Source organism: Rhopilema esculentum, chromosome 7 (assembly GCF_057945365.1).
Source record: "Rhopilema esculentum isolate cy_ngs chromosome 7, ASM5794536v1, whole genome shotgun sequence".
Taxonomy (NCBI): Eukaryota; Metazoa; Cnidaria; class Scyphozoa; order Rhizostomeae; family Rhizostomatidae; genus Rhopilema; species Rhopilema esculentum.
Window position 1 is genome coordinate 7,342,067 of NC_142821.1, and position 19,309 is coordinate 7,361,375.

At 34.9% G+C, this 19,309-nt stretch overlaps 1 protein-coding gene across 2 annotated transcripts in view; it reads left to right on the forward strand.

The window, feature by feature from the left end:
* Positions 1–19,309, forward strand: part of LOC135683704 (A disintegrin and metalloproteinase with thrombospondin motifs 6) — a 98,924-nt gene that overhangs the window by 36,224 nt on the left and 43,391 nt on the right. For both annotated transcript variants that reach the window (XM_065199038.2, XM_065199039.2), the window contains 7 exons: positions 10,633–10,802; positions 11,207–11,284; positions 11,772–11,905; positions 15,110–15,153; positions 16,590–16,695; positions 17,315–17,461; positions 18,497–18,641. In XM_065199038.2, the coding sequence (XP_065055110.2) occupies positions 10,633–10,802; positions 11,207–11,284; positions 11,772–11,905; positions 15,110–15,153; positions 16,590–16,695; positions 17,315–17,461; positions 18,497–18,641 (824 nt within the window). The remainder of the gene's footprint in view (positions 1–10,632; positions 10,803–11,206; positions 11,285–11,771; positions 11,906–15,109; positions 15,154–16,589; positions 16,696–17,314; positions 17,462–18,496; positions 18,642–19,309) is intronic.

The following is a 19,309-nucleotide window of genomic DNA, read 5'->3' on the forward strand; positions in this document are numbered from 1 at the left end:
AGTTTCTGCCTGGATGCTGAGCAGAAGCCTATCACGCGGAGCATGTTACTGATTGTGAGGGCTGGAAGTTTTTTTTTGGGGGGGGGGGGCTAAAATATGCTAAAATACAATAGCAGGGCGATTTTTGTATGGTTTTTAAGTAAATTTTGGAAAAGGCCCCCGCTTCTGTTCTCTCTGTGATAACCAGTCCAGTGTTCTAAAGGATGTACCTTCCTTCTGAATAATGGGCTAGTTATGGGGTTAGCTGAGCAGTCGATCGGTTGATCTTTTAACCCTTGGCGTCGATCTTTCAGTGGACCTGCTGGGAGTTGATAGACACAGAAATCATTCTGAGAAGAAAGCGTTTGCTGGATAAAGTTGTCTGCATGTTAGTTATGATTCTTTAATCGTCTTAGCAAGCTTTTCTCCTTGTTTAAAAGATTAGAAGCCTAAGTCTATTTTCCTATTATAACCATTTAATGTAAAACCAACTTATTCTCTCTCGATCTCGGACCCTCAAAGTAGACTCAGAAAAGAGCTCACTAGACGTATGAAACATCAAAAAGAGACTATGATGTCGATATTGTAAATGCAGCAAGCATTTTAAAGGGGCCATGCCACGAATTTGAAAGTGAGAGGGGAGGCTACCGAAAAGTTTTTCCTTGTTTTAGAAAAAAATTGTTTGGGATTGACTTAAAAAGGTAATTTTTTGAGAAAATATTTGAAAACCACAATTAAGATAGAATATCAATTTTTCCTCAGTAGAATTTCAAGTTCATTTAATGAAAACAGGCTTCTAGTTTCCAGTTTTTCTCTTATCCTTTCACAGGTGGTTTTTGACTAACAAAAGGCTTGCTACATAATCTACGTTGATTCTATATATCGACTGGCTTTCATAAAAAGCCACAAAATAGATCTTTAGGCCAGCAAAGTCAAATAGATCTATAGACAAGCTTAAATAATTATAAGCAATGGCGATAAAAACATTGACTGTTTTCGCTGGTTGATTAACGTTGAAAGGACCAAATTTTTCGAAAAACTGAGACTGAAGATCTTTGATAAAGTTTTTTGAATGCTTTTTTGTTGGAAGAAACTCCCAGGAAGTTATAAATTGGGGAAAGCGGAAACCGTAAGGATAACACATGACTCTTCTCTCCATTGAATGCTGAGTTCAGCGTCTAGTCTAAATAGCAGACGAGCTGATCTGAGAGTTTCGATAAACATTTAGCTGCTCAGTTATCAGTAGTGAAGGTTGACTGTAAATTAATGCTTGAGGCGTAGCAAGTAAAGGATTAGACAGAATCATTGAATAAGACAGAGACAGTTTTAGAATGAAGAATGAAGCCAACGTAGATTTAAAGAGGATGCTACATCTATATCATCGGAGCACTGCCCCTCCTCCTCTAATTAATTAGGTGAAAATCACATGTTTATATTCGACAAATAATTGCAGCAATATCTATTCACCCGAGATGTAGAAAATGTTTTTAAAAGTAGGGCTGGGGCATGTGTAGGCATAAAGGGCACTTATTTGAGTTGCAAATAAGTGGAGAGCACGTGCCCTTGCTACGCCACCCCCCACTGAACGTGTTTATGTCCACCCCAGTTTATTCGTCTAACAATGCATTCAAAGTTTGCTTGTAATTTGTTCCTTAGCAGAAGTGTTCCATCTTTCGTTTATTTTAATGTTTGGTATTACATTGTAGCTATTATAATTTTCCTGCAATGTCTTTCCTCCTTTTTTCCTGTTTTCGTCAATTATTCGAAAAATTCGTCCAATTTTAATCCATTTGATTTTTTTCTCAAACTCTGATGAAAATTCTTTCATTTTCTTTCTTTTAAATGACATCTTTTAGATCCTTCCTTCTTGTACCTTTCGGCATGTAGGTATTTGCTTATTGTTCGCTAAGCTTCATTCACTGCTAAGCTAGCAATCTATTTATGCTGTTTTTTCTTCTCTATTCATCCCGACTTTCCGCGTTTTGCTGGTTCTCTCGCTTCATTCTGTCAAGCCCCCCCCCCCTCCCCCCATTTTTCTTTGTTTATCCTTTTCCACCTCCTTCCATTCTTCGCTCGCCATTCTTCACTTTCATTGACTACGTATCATTATTATTTATCATTATTATCACTTTTTTCGCTTAATCTCAATTCTTGTTCAAAACGTTTGCTGTGAACGTTGTACATATCATCTTTGTGTAACGAAATCTAAATTTTACTTAACTCGCCTGCTTTAATCGTGGCTACAATTAAATTGCTAAGCAAAGAAATTTAAATTGCTTTTAATTTTAGTGAGATTGTCCTGTTTTTAGCGATGATAACTGCCCATTTGTAATTCAAATCTTAGCCGTTTTATATCGAGAGGGAGGCATTTCCGGAATGTTTACTTCTTCTGTTAGTATTCATTTAGTCGTTTTTCGTTGCGAATAGAAACTTTCAGGATGCTTTTAAACTTACCTGATACCGATTTTAAATCGAGCCAGTGGTTTTGTACACCCAACAGAGAATCTATAATAAAATTGCAAGCATATAGGGTGTAGCCATGGGTGTGACTTCTAGAAGTTCCCTACAACAAAGCCCCCTTCCTAACTTTTTTGGCCGGCACCCTGAAACGAACCAAATAAACAGCTAGCTAACTATATAAGACTAAATTACTTCCTAGCTAGCCAGCTAGCCAGCTAGCTTCTTTAATAAGCTAATAAACCAGCTGGAAATTATTACCCTGGGTACCAGAGTCTCCATTATTTAGATTCATAAATATAGCTAGAAACTAGTCACAGAAAAAGTTTTAGAGCAAGGATTGGAATTAGAGATTTCCTCTCCTCCGCATCCACTCGAGCTTTGGCACCGCGGTTGACTAGAATGCTTTACTAGGGTACCAAGGGTAGCAAACTATCTAACTTGCTTAAAAATTAACTATATAGCCAGCCAGCCAGCCAACTAACAAACTACTTAGGTAGTTGATTGGCTAAATAATTAAATAGTTAATTTATGAAATAACAAAATTCTCGTTATTTTGTATCAGCTTTGCAACTGCAATTGCCTTGCTTCCTGTGTTGCAATTATGATGAGATTTGCAGTACAGCACAACTTCTAAATAGTTATTAAAAGCAAATATGTTTGAACAGGTTTGGTGATGTTAAATGTACAATGAAATAGATCTATAGAGAATGAATGACCATGCTTGATCATTTTTGTAATGGTTCCTATTCAATGACCATTATGAGTGTTGCTGATATACAATGGAACCCAAAAAAGAAGGGAAATCATTATTTTTCGAAAACATATTTCCGTGCTTTAAAAATAGACTTAAGTTGATTTTTTTCAAGAGCCAGGAAGCAGTTTACATGAGAAGTTGAGACCTTGTACGAACAACGATTAGGTGTATCCGGATATCTGTACAGGACAATGTCGTCTGTCATATGAATCAGCCAGTATAAACCCAGTCAAAACAGAGAATGTTCACACAGTCAATTTCATTGAGTATGAAATGTTTCTAAAACATGGCTTTATCTCACATATTAAAGCGAATGAGATTTTAGCATGTTAATAAAGTTTGTTAACATGGGTAATAAACAAGGGATCGCCAAAGTCGAGGCGAGAGAACTTAGCCTTAACGTTTCCCCAAATTTGTCTTGTCTACCTTCGAAAGACTGAAGTAATATAAATCAACGTATACACATTTGCAAAGGCCAGCAGTTTTGAGGAAAGTTATCTTACTTTCTCTGATTACAACCACCTCCTCCCCGATCCCTATTATGCTCTCGAGTTTTTGGGCTTTTATATGAACCTGGTGACCTTTAACACACTTTTTTTATAAGAACAATTTTATAAGAACACGAGCCCCAAGATTGGTCAAAAGTTAAGAATAAATTAAGAACAAGCTGAGGCTGAGCTTCTGCAAAATGCAATTTTGAACAATGTTTTTTCTCAAAATCGAGGATTTTTAGCGATGTGTGGGTGCTTTTTAGGCGAATATTCAAATTTGTCAGCAAATTAAGGCTGTCTCACTCACTTTGTTGGCAAATGAGGCCTGTATACCACCTTAGAGCGAAAAAATTAGCACTCGCACTGCTTACAACCTATTAGATTAAGAACAAATTACGAACAATCCAGACTCAGATTTTCGAAAAAATTAAGAACAGTCAGCCTGAACATAAATTTACTGGTTCTTATAAAAAAAGAGTGTAACTGTGACAAAGTGGCTCACAATTTTATACGTCTTTCCAGTTGAGTCATTTCGTGATCTGAACGATCAATATTGTGGAGGTGTGAGCAACTAGTTTGGTCTGTTTTCGGACTATTATCTTGTAGTAACGTTTTACTCGTTTTACTGTAGTAGATTCTTTGGCAGACTGCATACAGTGTATGCAAACGTATCTGGTTCACTTTATAATGTACGTCGCCATTAAATAGATTATGTCGTTTGAAAGTCTGAAGGAAATCAGTTAACGGATGAAATTCACCAGAAAGGATCCATTACAGGGAATTCTTAAATATCCTATCAAATTAATTTTGAGACCATTGTGCGTGAGAAAAAGATAATCGTATATTCTCAAAAGCTCGGCAACTTTTATGGGCAATTTTACGGAAGCTACCGACCACGAGCATTATTAAAACCACAATAGGAGTATCCCATCCCAAAGAGTGTGAAGCAGCTCACATTTCAACTTTGATTTCGTCAGCTTTCGAAGTTAGCTTCTCATTTGTCAGCTTATCCTTTGTGAGTTAACTTCGCTTATTTCTACTGAAGTTCTGGTTCAGAAACAGTCTGGTTCAGAAAGATATCAATAAAAATGGATAAAATTAGCTTGGGAATAATAAAACATCAAGAAAAACACCTAGAAAATGAACAAAAAAGATGACCACAAGTGCTACAACACTTGTAGCAGTTCTTCTTGACTATAAAATAATAACGATGAATGTAAGTAAACACACCAGGAATAAATGATAAATTAATTAATAACGACGTTTCGAGCATAGCCCGTTATCAAGTGATAGTATACTTAGGAGTATGTTATCCAGTGTTGTGTTAAAGCATAGTTAGAGCACACTTTCCAAAAACGTGTCTAACCTATTATTGCAAAGAAGTGGAGGGGCTATAGCCCTTGCTAGCCCATTGGCTGCGCAGCGCCTGAGTTAACTTGCATCGTGGGGAAGAGTGAAAGTAGAAAATTTTCAAGGCGATCTCTACCCTATTTCGCAACAGGGTGCAAGAAGTCATCATGAAGTTGAGTTGAATGCTTGTTGATATCAAATAAAACTTTAAGGGAAACAGTTTTTTTTGCCAGATTTCTCTAGTTAGCTGCCTCTATGGGTACAGGCCATACCTAATTTTAAGGTACAGTGATAACGATTTTATCACAAGCTCAAAATCATGGACAATGATTAAGAAATTTGATAATATACTTGATGAAAAAGTCAAGGGTGAGAAAAGCCAAACTTAATCAAGAGTCCTCCCAAAGTCCCTCTATTTTCATCAATGAACAGTGATAAATTTACCTTAAAAGTGGGTATTGTACAGGCATAAAGGTGGTAAAACCCTGTGTGCTCGTGCCCTAAAGAAAAAGATGCGAAATTGGAGGCGTAGAACTGGATAATTTTATGATCCTTTGTTAATCATGTGTTATTGGTACCTACTATTCTCAAATCTCACTATTCTGTGCTAATGTTTAATGCAACTGCTAGAGTTAATGCCCGTATCGCAAACATAAAGGATATAGAAGGTGTTGGTTTGGACCTTCTAAACCACAACTATATCTGTTTATTATTCCCCTTTTATGGTTGGGATAGTCGATACTCCTCTACAAGACATAGAAAATTATACGACTTTAGTTAAGTTAAATGTATGGCAAAATAATGTTTTGTTTACTTGTAAATGGGGTCAGAATTTTCAATGTTTCATACCTTTGGGGTCTGTTGTGGGTTTTAAAAGCGATTTCAACTCTTTTGAATCTCTTTACTTGCCAGATAATGGTCGCATTAAAGGTATAGGAAAATGCTGATCTCGTTTGTTGCTCATTATTTGGTCTTAAATTGTGTTCAGATCATTTTAGATTCCCTCGGATAATAGCATTCAGCAGGCTTACTTCGAGGAAACGTCCGTCTTAACGTTTAAAGCAAGTTAATGAAAGCAATGTCTTTAGTTGACTGCTAATTGAATTGAGAAACGTCTTCTAAGGCCTTATAATTAACACCAATAGGATAAACAAATTCTGATAGCTGTACAGTAATGATCTTAATCAGATATTTATCTTTAAAGGTTTATTTGATGTATAAGATCAGGTTTGTGTCATTGTTTATTTCACTTCAGTCAAAGTATCAATGTCTCTCAATCTGGACGGCTAACAAAGAGAGAAAATAAGCTCAGTTTTTGATAGGAAAAGACAGGTCACTACACTCTAGAGTCTGTGAGCAAGCTAAGTACCACCATACTAGCTACATTTCTTTGATACGATTAGTGCATAGCAGTCAGTATGCTTTTGTTTTATAAAACCTTGATAAAATAGAAATAACCCCGATAATAAGGTTTTCATCTCATTTTTAAGTGTATTATAAGCTAAAAAGAGTAGGGATGGTTCATTGACTCCTATGGTGGGGACACTAGTATAAAGAGATATTGGATTTTCCACTTCCAGGAATAACGAGTCTGTCATAATCAATGGTTTTAATATTGTTGTATTCTCTTTGCAGGGCTACAACATGCACTACTGCTTCTAGTAGCATGCATTCTTTAGAATTGTACGAATGCTTCCTTTTGTTAAAAAATTTAATCAACCAAGGCCAGAATTTTCGCATCCGTAATGTCACCCATTGGTCTTCAAACTAATAGTATTAATTGAGTTGATAGTATCCGTGAGCAATTGAATCTGTATCTCATTTGCAATTCTTAAGCCACGCGGTCTTATGCTCAAAATATTAATTTTAAAAAAGGTATGTACTCCAACTGATGACCCTTTTCTGAAGATTGTGAAAACATACGTCTTTCGTTTATAAAGTTATAAAACCGTGTTTAGGTTCTTATCAACCTCTTGTTTTGGAGTTTAACGACGTAACCTTTGTTAACTTCCCATTTATTTTAGAAAACTTATGATATTTTACAATGGTTATAAGCTGGAAAGTGTTTCAAACAAAGTTTTCTAGCAATTAATATGAACTATATAGTATTGATGATAATGATAACATTGATTAACGCCTCTTCGAGAATCTACGATCTTCATAAATGCTTCCGTAACTGAAAATTCCTGCACCTTTTTTGAAAAGTATCTTCAGCCCTTGCCTTGTAATTATGGTTCTGTGGCACTTAATTTTGAAATATTTTCTTTTCATCTTGGGCTGGGGAGAGAGAACGATTGTTTCTTTCTTTTCGATTGTAAGCTTGAATATCATCGGTTGATCTTTTTTTTAAACAAATTTTTTCAACAACCCATCATCATCTTGATAGTTTTACTTGACTTGGTTATAGATCGATATCTAATACTACTTAATTCTATTTGACAAATGACACCTCGTTTTGCGATCATCCCACCTTAAAAGGATTTAAATCATTTGATTTGACTTTGATTATTCATACATTCTTGATTGGTGAGATAATCTTCTCGATTACGACCTTCTCGCTTGGATCTCCATCAACCCTTGCCTGTTCCTCTTATCAAACCCAAGCAATAGCAAATGTGAAAGGCCAGACTGCCTCTTTTACAGCACTAACATCAGATACAAAGCGAGACTGCGGGTAAATAGTTTGAATTGCTGGGCAGAATGGTTTAATACTTGGAAAACGTGGAACTCAAATCCAAACACAGGATAACAAAATCAAAAAATCACGGCATCAAGGGGGATAGCGGGGACGACTACCCCCTGCCCTACACCAGCAGGGGCTGTGGGGGCGACTTGTGTCTTTATAACCTATAAAGAAAAGAAGCACATTTGATAAATGTTTGTGTCCTATTTCCAACGTGCCCCCACTGTCTTTATCGTGTGATATCCCCAACACAATCCACAATGTATAATATTTGAGATGCGGAGAGTTTTCCCCATACTTGTTCCATTTATTCAAGAATCTGTTTTTGTTTGTTTATAATGCCTTCTTTTGCGTTGGACCTGCGGATTTTTGTCAGATATGTTATAAGGGTAACGGTAAACTTGATTCTATTGTGAGATTTATTTAAGTATGAAAAGGCAAGCTATGCTATTCTACTAATTTTTTTTTGTACAATATCTTTCATCATTGTCTCAGTACCAGTATAATTGTGTACAATTTTTGAAAACGTCGGTCAATAACTCCAAAATTCAAATTTGTATCAGGCAATCAATTGTCAGAATTGAATATCGCTGATAACGAGCAAGCAATCAGATATCTTTGTCAATATATTTATCTATAAACTAATTCAATTACAATACAGACATACAAACAGTTCAATAACTATACTCTACAATTTTTATACTATACTATACTTTACAGTTAAGATACGGTGATTTACTACACTCGGGATAGATTAAGCGGAATATAAATGAAAAATTTGTGGAATTGAAATTTAAGGCCGCAAGCATAGGACAGGTTTAACTAAAGATTTTCCCTGCTTTATCAGCGATGCAGTCTTTTACAATTGAAAATATCAAGAAGAAAAAGAAAAATATTTCCAACATAATTAAGGCATTTAGACATTAAACAATACAGGACGATACCACAAAGGGTGTGTGCATGAACATTTTCCTTGAAGCCAAACAGGAAAAGAACAACACAGAAAAACAAAAAGGGGTAAAGGAGGGGAAAGAAAAGAAAAAAGAGGAAGTTGAAAGGTGCAGCTTCCTTGCAAGGTCTTCAAAATGAAAAAAAACTGATCGTGCGATTAATTAAGCAAAGATTAAGCATTTGTAGCAGTAATATATTTTATGATTTCTAATAGTATAGGCCTATTTGAAATGTCACTAAACTGTGTATTGCCGTAAAGAAGTCATTCTCATTTAAACTGTAAATATTTAAATCGTAAAACATGAATATGTCTGATACTTTGTCAAGGAACGGGTCTCTGTGTGTTGAAGCAGGTCAGGCTTTGCGCAGGTCAAAAGTTTTGTTATGAATCGGCATAATAAAGATTGTGTTTCCCATGATGGAAAACGCTCTTTTACCTTCATTTAAAAGCTATCCCATGCTACCGCAAGTCCAGAAAGAATAGTGTTTGCCAAGCGAATTATGACAGCTACCAAAATAGCACGGCCTGTGTTGTGACTTGATAAAGAAAATACAATATTTTTATTAAACATCGTTATTAATTTTAAGAATCTTCAGTCAGATAGCTACAGCTAAAAGACATAGCTGTGTGTGATTTTTGAGTATTTTTGGATTTTGTTACGAACTTTAAGAGGAAGATATTCCTTTTTATAAGGAAGTGCTACTTTGCTGCCAAAGAAAGTCAGCAATCAATAAAGATGTTGGTGTATATACAATATATTATCCTATCTTTATCTGATCATATCAATGTCGTTATAGCAATTTTCTCATAAGAGCTTTATCCTCTTATCCCCTTCGTGCACATTTTTAATTTTCTTCTCCATCATCAGCTATACAGTTTCTGCCAGAAAAATATTTGACATATCCGTGATGGTTAACGGCTAATAGGTTCTTTCAGTGGTTGGTTAGATTTGTTTAAATTTATACTGTGACCATTAATCTCGTGTCTCTAAATTACGATTTTAATCTTGAGTAAGGTAAGTGCTGTGGGAAACCCACTACACGGCTACTTATTTCTCCATAATAAAACGCAATTTTGCCAGGATATGGATTTCTCGCTAATTATAGTCATGCTAACCATTGGGTTTTATCGACGAGACTTTCTTTTCGGATGGCCTACCTTCGTCTCATTTGTCCTTTCTCATTAAATCAGCCTCTTCTACACAGACATCAAGAAAATTTAAGGAGCAGTTTCGCTCCTTTTCGATAGTAGATTCTGTAGAGCTTGATGCAAATAATTGAGTTTTCGATAGTGACGAGAATTTCAAAATCATTGGGCAGGCTAGATCGTCTTTTGATAACGTTGTGAGAAAGGCCTAATTAAATACTGGTCAAACACAAGCACCCAATCAAACGCACCATTCTTCTTTCACGCTACTTTTCGTCAGCTGATTCTGGATCTGTAGATTTCCCTGAATCTGAATTTCGTTGTTCAGTTGTTGGTTGTGCAGGGGGCAACTCCTGTCTTTGTGTTGGGTGAGAAAAACATTCAAACTTCGTGCAATAAACATTGTATATAGTCAGTATGATGTATTTGTTGAGAGAAAAGACACCCTGGATCTACCTAATGACCAATGAAATACAGCAGAAGTTTTTAATTTATTCTGCTTTACGTGTATCTTATTGAATTCAAGTAGTCTTTAAATTAAAAGTAATTGATTTAGGATAAGCAAATATGATTTTCAGTTACAGTCACAAAACTTGGTGCCTGTATTTGTCTAGCGTTATTTAAATTTTCCCCGTAACTTAATGTTGTTCACGTAGGAGGAAAAAAATTGGCTCCAAAATCCCTTTCAAGCGTTCCAGGTAGAATCTTTAGTAATTGGACCATTTAAGTAAATATATTTTTAGACGTAATTCTTCGATATGGCATAGCTGCAACTGCTTAATCTTTCACTGTATCTAACTATTTTTCTTTTCCGCAGGTCAAGATTTGTCCTCATTGACACTGGAAGAGAGGCCAGGCTCAAGACGAGGCCATCGATCATTACGCACAGTTGCAAATATAGAAACTCTAGTTGTAGTGGACAAAACAATGGTTGAATTTCACGGCGAAAAACATGTGAAAAATTATGTTCTTACTATCATGAATATGGTATGTTTTATATGTTTGAATCGTAAAGATATCAACGATGTTTCATAATTTCTTTAATGAGTTTCAGCATCTCTAGTCGGCTAGAAGGTTATGTTGTTCAAAAAGAATTGAGATTTGTAATTGTGTTTTTAACGATATTCAGTAAACCGCACCTATGATTGCTGATGTCATACACCCAATACTTGAAGAAATAGGGGTTTAATTGGAAAAGATTTGGAAACGTATTTTTCGCTAGCGTTGGCCATGTTATCATTAATGAGCTGTAGTTGTAGTAATTCTTCGCTAGCGTTGGGCATGTAAAGAGCTATTCTCATAATGACTTAACAAGTGTTTGAAATCTTAAAAATCTGATCTATGCATAATTTATAAAATGAAATATTATTTTACTATTTTCAAAATTTCAGGTTTCCAATATATTTCGAGACCCCAGTATCGGAAGACCAATTAACATTGCTATAGTTCGGCTCATCATCATCGAAAAGGTAAATCATAACTCAATTGAAATTATTGCGAAGGAGATATAAAACCTCCATTTGGGTACAGGGCTCCATTTGGAGTGTTTTCGATCAATATCGAGGTCATACATGGTAAAAAAGAACTAAGTCATTTTTCAAAAAATCTATGACCCCTGACCTGTAAAAAACTTGAAAAATATGAAAAATTTTGCAAAAAAAATTTTCACTTGAAACAACCTTAAATGCTTGAAATTATGTTCGGAACACCATTCAGAGTGTTTTCGATCAATATCGATGTCATACGTGGTTATAATTTCTGGCATGGAAATATAATTTTCTCTTTCAGCTTTTCCAAAAAATCATCTTTATTGTGTATTTTTCCCACTTTTCTTCATTTATTCAAACATTTACCTTCAAATCACGATCTTTATTTCTATTATCAAACTTCTGCTTTTTTTAATTGCACACGACCAACTACTATCAACACTCTATTTCCTATGTTTTTCCTTGACAGCAAAGACTAGATACATTCACAGTCACCTACAGTGCAAAAGCAACCTTGCAGAGATTTTGTTTATGGCAAAAAAGACAAAATTTTGATGACCATCGTCATCCCTATCACCACGACGTCGCATTGCTCATCACTCGGTGAGTTGCTTCAATGATTTTTGAAGTTCTTTTAATGTAATACAGTAGTACCATTTGTAAAAGAGATTTCAATTAGCCCTTCTGAAGGTTGATATACCCAGGAAAATTGAAGAGACAAACCAACGACTGCTGCGGCAAAGAAGTGCGTGCAGTAAGATTTCATTTTTACTGTGATACGTGTATAAGGTAATAGTGGAAGAGGGAAACAAAACGGAAAAATGCTGTCTTTTCTAATTACTGAGATTGATTTTCATAACATTTTTGAGATTCTAATTTATATTTCTATGATAAAATCTGTGATAAGCAGCTATGTGCCATTTTTTATTTTTTAACCCTTTAAAAATTTTTCTACTGCTTGAGGTCAAGGAGTGACCAAGTTCTTTCGATCTGATAATCGTGTTCTTTGCCAAATCACAACTTCTTGTTTGTCATGGAGAGATTAAGATAGACTTTTGTGTTATTTTGAAGAGACATTTCCTTTCCCCATCCAGGATTATTTCAAAAAGGATTAAAGATAAAGTTTAAGTTAGGTCTAAAACCAAAGGGTAAACGCTGTTTAGACTTTGTGCTTGTCTCCCTAAGCTCTTTGTTGATATTTAGATATAGTTTGAAGAATTGGAGAAAATTATGAGGGAGTTGTCAACATTATAGAATTATGCACCAATCTTTACCCACTCCCCCAAAATTCGACGTTACTCTGAGTATTTACCCCCAAAATCGTTTTGTAAAAGTAGAAGGATGGAAAAGCTGTTCCACTAAAAAACTCGGGAAATTCCGTATTATCGCGCCACGATTTGAATGGATCAATTTTAACAGCTTTTTAGAAGGGTGTAGATATTTGAGCATGCATGCTTTCCACCATTTGAGTTAGGGGCCTTTGTGTCGACATTCCGCCTTGGGTTGTAGCATTGAGTACTGAACATAGCATTTTGGAAGAAACTTATCCAGATACATAAAAGCTTTGTTCAAGATGTTAAAGGTCGAAGCATTTTTAAAACCTTTCGATGAGAATGGTTTTGTAATTTATGGATAAAGTAATTAGTAGCAATACGGCTGAACATCTTTTGATTACATATAGCCTCCAGCTAATCAGGTCGTTGTTTTAGTGCAGTTGTCTCAACATAAGCATTAACCATAGGGCTGCCTATTGTTTATCGTAATTAGGGCTGTCACTGGTGCAGTCGTACTAAACCTTAGTGTCAAAATTGACTGCTGCTGTCTTCATTTGAGACATCATATTGTACTATTGCCCATGAAACATGTCACGTTTTTATCAATTTATATAAATTAAAGTTGCTATTTGTTAAAGCTACTTAAAAATTGCTATTTGTGGAAACTCTGTTGATATCAACTTTTTCAAATGACAATGTGTATTGCAGTTTCAAGAAGAATTGAAAGTTGTCAGACCTTTTCTTATTAGAATCATACTGACATTTTTGTTGGATAGATAATGCTATTACCAATTGATCAGACATGCATGTTTTTGAAAATATATTCAATCAATATGTCAGCTTTTAAATCATGAGCATTTTCTAATTTCCAATGGACACGTCAAGTCTTTAGGCTTAGACATCCACCAGACGGTAGATTGGTTTGCTACCTTTCAAAATACTGAAATGAAAAGTTGATTTCTCTTGAGCCAAAAATAGATATATACTTTCATGCAAAAATTTTTTTTAAAAAATGTTCTTGCTAAGATTTCAAGAAATTATAGGATAAAGATGACGACGGAAGTTTGTAACATGTTATCATCATCAAAAACATCAAGGACCATAGCATTGAGTATTTAGCCAGAGTATATATTGTTGCTTTCAAACGTTTGCTGTGATAAAATGGGTATGTTATCAAGTAAGACTTTGAAAAGAAAGGGTGTTGGAAAAATCAGAATGAAAAGTATATATGCCTTACGAGCAATGATTAGGCTAAATAGATTTGAAATTTGAAAATAGTGCTGCAATTTGAAAACTCTAAATGTGCAAAGCATTCCCTTCTCTACGTTTAAATTGCAATAGGATTTTCCGAAAAAAACACACGACAAAGAATCGAATCACCAAGGGCCATATTCCTATTCCCTTTTTCTTTAAATGAACTTAGCCCAAAGACTCCTAAATAATCTAGCCATTTTCATAGAGAAGTGAAAATTGTATTGAAGAATTTGGGTTTCGTCTGCTCTAAGCTGTACTAGATAAGATCAACAAAGTATACAATGTTGATTCTTTTGACAAAACCCCTCTTTGCTTTTCTGTGGTGGCTTTATCTGTACTCCAATGTCGTTTGGCTTTGTCTCAAAGTTAGCCTTGGTATTTGACAAAAGTGCTTAGTCCTTAAGCCAAAAGATTCAGGGTTTGAGGCTCTACATAATAGGCCATTCCTTACATCAGCAGTCAAATGATTTTTTCAATCACCTGCTTCTTGTAAGTTAGGATTCACTGTTTAATTTGGAAATTTTTGTTTATCAAGATTAGTATCAAAGTAGCCATTGCTTTGACTTTGCAACAAAATTAATTAAAGCCAAAAAGTCCGGAAACAATTATTTTTAACTTCAATCAACTTGCTCTTGATAAATAGGACTATGATTCACCTTGTGGACTCATAATCTAGGCCATAATTTTTAAGGTGACTTTTGGCCCAATGATTATCATGTCCCAAATTCTCAACCTCATGACATTCAAATGACAACGTGAAATGTCGTATTTTCAATTTACATTGGGGTTGAAATTCCGAGTATAAATTTATAACCATCCTGTTTTAAACACCAAAGCGTGTACAGCTATTATTACACGGCATGGAGCCCTAAGGGCAAATGATCACTTCAACAGTTATTTTTTTGGGGGGATTTTGTTTCCAAAAATATTGATTTAGCAATAACTGGCTTAGATGAATCGGTCAATAGAAGCCAATGTCTGCAAATTTAATTACAACATATGCAATTCATTTTTCTGATGGTATACTATATGCCAGGGTATTTCTCAACACACCTTCTAAGAGAGTGGCTGTCTCCAACCCAATTGAAATGTCCTTGTTCAATGAAACGTGCTATTCTCCCCTTTGTTCGAAAATGCAAAGTACTTTAAAACTCTACGCAAAATTCATATCAAAAGAAAATTTTTAATATATCATTTATATCTTGAATATATGATGGATTTTAAATGATGCACCTGCCAAGGTTTTTGCACAATATCTAGAATTCTCATTTGATTTCAGGAAAGATATCTGTGGACTAGGTAACTTTCCATGTGCATCCATAGGTGAGTTCTTACAACTAATTCTTTCCCTGCTTCCAGCGTGTGAATATTTTGATATTTTAAGAGAGTACGCTTAGGACTTACAATGTATTTATTAAGCATTTCACTTTTGGGTTATTGTAAATTAATTTTTATCAATGTAACGCAGCTTTTCATTTTTGGCGTCTTTGTTCGGTTTGACCACGCCCATTCCACGCCCATCTCCCACACTGTTGCAACTACAACTGCAATGACAAATCGTTTAATAGAAGCCTATGTGCGCCAATTTAGTTACAAGCTTTCATGCAGAAATCCTTTCTTTTCATTTGCTTTATACCTTTTAAATGCAACTGAAATGACGCCTAAGTCTGAAAGTGGCTTAGAAAATGAAACACCGTAGTTTGATAGAGAACTTACTTGAAGAAATCATTTAGGTCTGCGGTAACTGTTGTAAGGAGAAATGAAAAATGTAAGGAGGATAATCAAGTTTATCCATTTGTAATTATTTGTATTTGTCTTTCCAGCATCATGTTACGTATGCGATGTAATGTTCAAGATAATTAATGGAAGGAAATAGTTTAGAAAATCCTTCGTTTTCAATATCGTGATATCCAGTGCTTTCTGTGCTAAAGCCAGGGACACCAGATAAGGGAGCACGGGGAGTGAAACGCCCTTGTTGCCTTTTGATAAGATGGGCAAAAGGGGCAAGATTCCCCTTTTCATTAATGTGCCCTTGAAACCAGTCAATTGTGATAATCAGAGAGATTCAAATGAAATTCTGATTGTAGTGCTCAATTCATGACGTCATTTCTTAGAATTTGTAAAATAAATCCTTATGCTAAAAGTTAGCCAATTTTTCAAATACCTACAGAAGATCGAAATAAAATGGCAGTTAGTAGAAGGAATTTGTAGAAGCTGGGAGTTTTCTTTCAAACGCCCTTTTACTCAAGCCTGTCTCCCTTGCCTCTTGGTCGTTCCGGTGTCCCCGGCTAAAACCACTTGAAAATCAGAAGCAGTAGGATATGGCTGCTTATTCGTGGATTTTCCAATCAATATATACTTTAAGAATTAACTTGAATGAATTAACTTAGAAAAGGCACTTAGAATTAACCAATCATATAATAAATGCAAACCCCCCTTCTTTGTACTTCGAAAAAATGAAATTATTAAGTCTTCTACTATGGAATTAAGACACAAGCCAAATTCAGGCAAATTAATATTTTTTGACATCGTTAAAACTTTCGCTGTTAGAAAGGTTACAAATATCTTCATTTAATTTTATGCAAGTAGAAAAATGTTTCTTTTGTCAGACTCTTAAGGTATTTAGTTCCCCTGTTTACAAAATTGCTCAAGTTTGAACAATATTGCAGATATCAGTGACGAACAATTAAAGAGGCTAGTCCTTCTGGCAATTTTCAATTGTTTTATTTGTGTATTTATGCGATGAGCGTATTTCGCAGGTATGGCAATGCAGGGAGGTATGTGCAGCCAAAAATACAGTTGCAGCATTGTTCAAGATACCGGTCTGAACACCGCGTTCACAGTTGCACAAATGCTGGGACACAAGTAAGTCTGTACAGCTCCCTTCAAAGTTTTGAAAGATTGTCATATCAAAGAAACAAATCATTTTGGCAAAATGTCTGTGTTCAAACTTCTCAACTGCAAAAAGTTGACAGTTTGCTATCTCCGTTGAGAAGAATGGCTTTAAAACAATTTGTCGTAATGAACAAAGCTTTTTAATAAAATTGTCTACTAAGTGAAATTAGAAAGTAATTCGACTATGCGGTATGACATGTACCCCTGTAAAAATAAGCACGAAATAAGTATCTTTCATACGTGATATTTTTATACAGCTTTTTAAAAATTTGTACATTTCACGAAAAAATCATGGAATCTCTTCTTGTAACTGGAAAAAGCAACATATACGCCGATGAAGTTTCCAAAAAACAATAAAATTTCCTGTAGCTCCCTACTCCTACCTGTCCCTGCCCCCAGCTACTGCGTCCCTGAATGACATTAAAACCTTTCAAATGTCAAATTGTATGCAGCAGATGGGAGCTGAAAACAAAGTGACATCATTTTTACTTCGGACAATTGAGTGTCACTTCTACTTTGGTTAATTTCTAATTGTTTTCACATAACGAAAGTAGTATTGTGGCTTTAGGATCCTAATCTTCATTTCTAGCCTTGGACTGAAATCCTTAAAACGGACAACTTGTGGTGCATTTGGTGGTGGATCATACATAATGTCAGCATCTCGTTTGCGAAGTCCTTTTACCGATCGTTTTCAATGGTCCTCCTGCAGCCGAATCCAACTGGCACGATTACTTAGGTAATTTCCTGAAAACTTAATTTTCCAAGATTTTAGCATTAATAGTCTCCAGCTTTACTGCTTCTTTGCATTAAAATTATATTTAGTTCCGATAGTAACCAAACGATTTCCTTCTACAGAACAAGTTGGCGCATTCCATATGTATTTCATATTTCATATTTCATTTATTTCATAGCACGAACCCAGTAAGGGTGCTTGTCATCTCAAACCTAAAAAAATTAGGAAGACATGTTTCAAAATACTGAACAAACATAAGAGGAGCAGTCTACGAAAATATTACTATTCCTTACCTGTTTTTAATTGTATTACGTATCAGTTGAAACATTCAATGACAAGATTTCAACAATTTTTTTTGAAGATATTAAGCGCATAATTATTTAATTGTTTGACATCTTTAAAAAAAACACTGGACTGACAAGTACTGAAGAAACTTGGTAATGATAACGCTAAGAATAATGAACAGCAGAAATCGTTAAATATATAGATAATTTAAATCGTTAAATTATAGAGCATGTAGATTTTTAAATGTTTAATATTGTGCAATACAACTATCAAGGTCTATACTGTCGAGACAAGAAAATGATAACGTAACGAGAAGTAAGAGCTTTATAGATTGCTATGTGCAAATACATGTTAAGATGTTGTTGAAATACCTTTTCGATTTATTAAATATTTTAGTGTACCAACAAAGTTTTTTTTGATTATTTCGTTAAGTGAAATTTTATGTAAAGAAAAATTTTCTGAGCAAGGAATCGGTGCATTATTTCTATAAAAAATTACTCACTTTTTACTAAGATTAAAATTTTCCGATACTTCAAGCTTAAACGAGTCAAGTCTATATCTTTTTTGATTGGCCTGATTTTTCTTCCTTTTATATTTTTGAAGCTTTTAGTTGTCTGCCTATCATTGCTAAGATTAGCTCCTAACTCTTCAAGCATCATTTGCACATTTTAATGCACAGAAATTTAAACATATAATTGTCTAATAAAGCAGAAAAGATTATTTTTTTTGACCTGATATGTTGTTAATATACAGGCAAAGAGCGGGCAGATGCCTTTTGGATGATGCCAAACAAATAAAGGCGAAAAATGTCAGCCTTCCTGGACAGATGTATAGTTTAGATCAACAATGCAGATTCATTCATGGCGACAATGTCACTTTCTGCAAAACAAAACTAAAGGTATTTTGATTGACTTATTTCAATCTTGTTTTCTTTGCTTATTTTTCGTAAACAAGTCGAAGGTAAAGCATTTCGATTCCACGACTGTGAACCGGAGGAAGTTATCCAATGATGCAGTAATTTTGAGGGAGGCCAATGCATAACATGATCGTCAACATAAAATCACACCCGGATGAAGGTTAAGGCGTTTTCTAAACCTTGAGGAAAAAGCAAACTTTACTGTTTAATGTTACTTTCTCTTAAAACAACGATATTTTTTTTGCAAGCAGGTGCAAAAAATTATAAGGACAAGAAGTCAAATATTAACATTTAAGACACAGCCCAATAATAATAAGCGTTATTAAAAGACTAGAACATCACATCTCTTTAACTGAGCAAAAGATTCACTTCCATTGCTTCTACCAAAGACAGTATAACCGTAAATGACTGTAAATCGCGCAGTTGATGGTTGATAACGAACTCTTTTCACGTACTCTGCCTCTGTACTGCAGCTGCCCAACATTAATTTAGTGAAGTACTGCTCAAATCTGCTCAGAGCTAAATCAATCTTAAATTTGCAACACTACTGTTTTTGTGTAACCAGCTTTAGACAATTATTTAATGTTTAGGAAAATTAGATTGCTTTAAAGGCCATAACTTGTGATTAGTTAAGTTGACAGATTGAATAA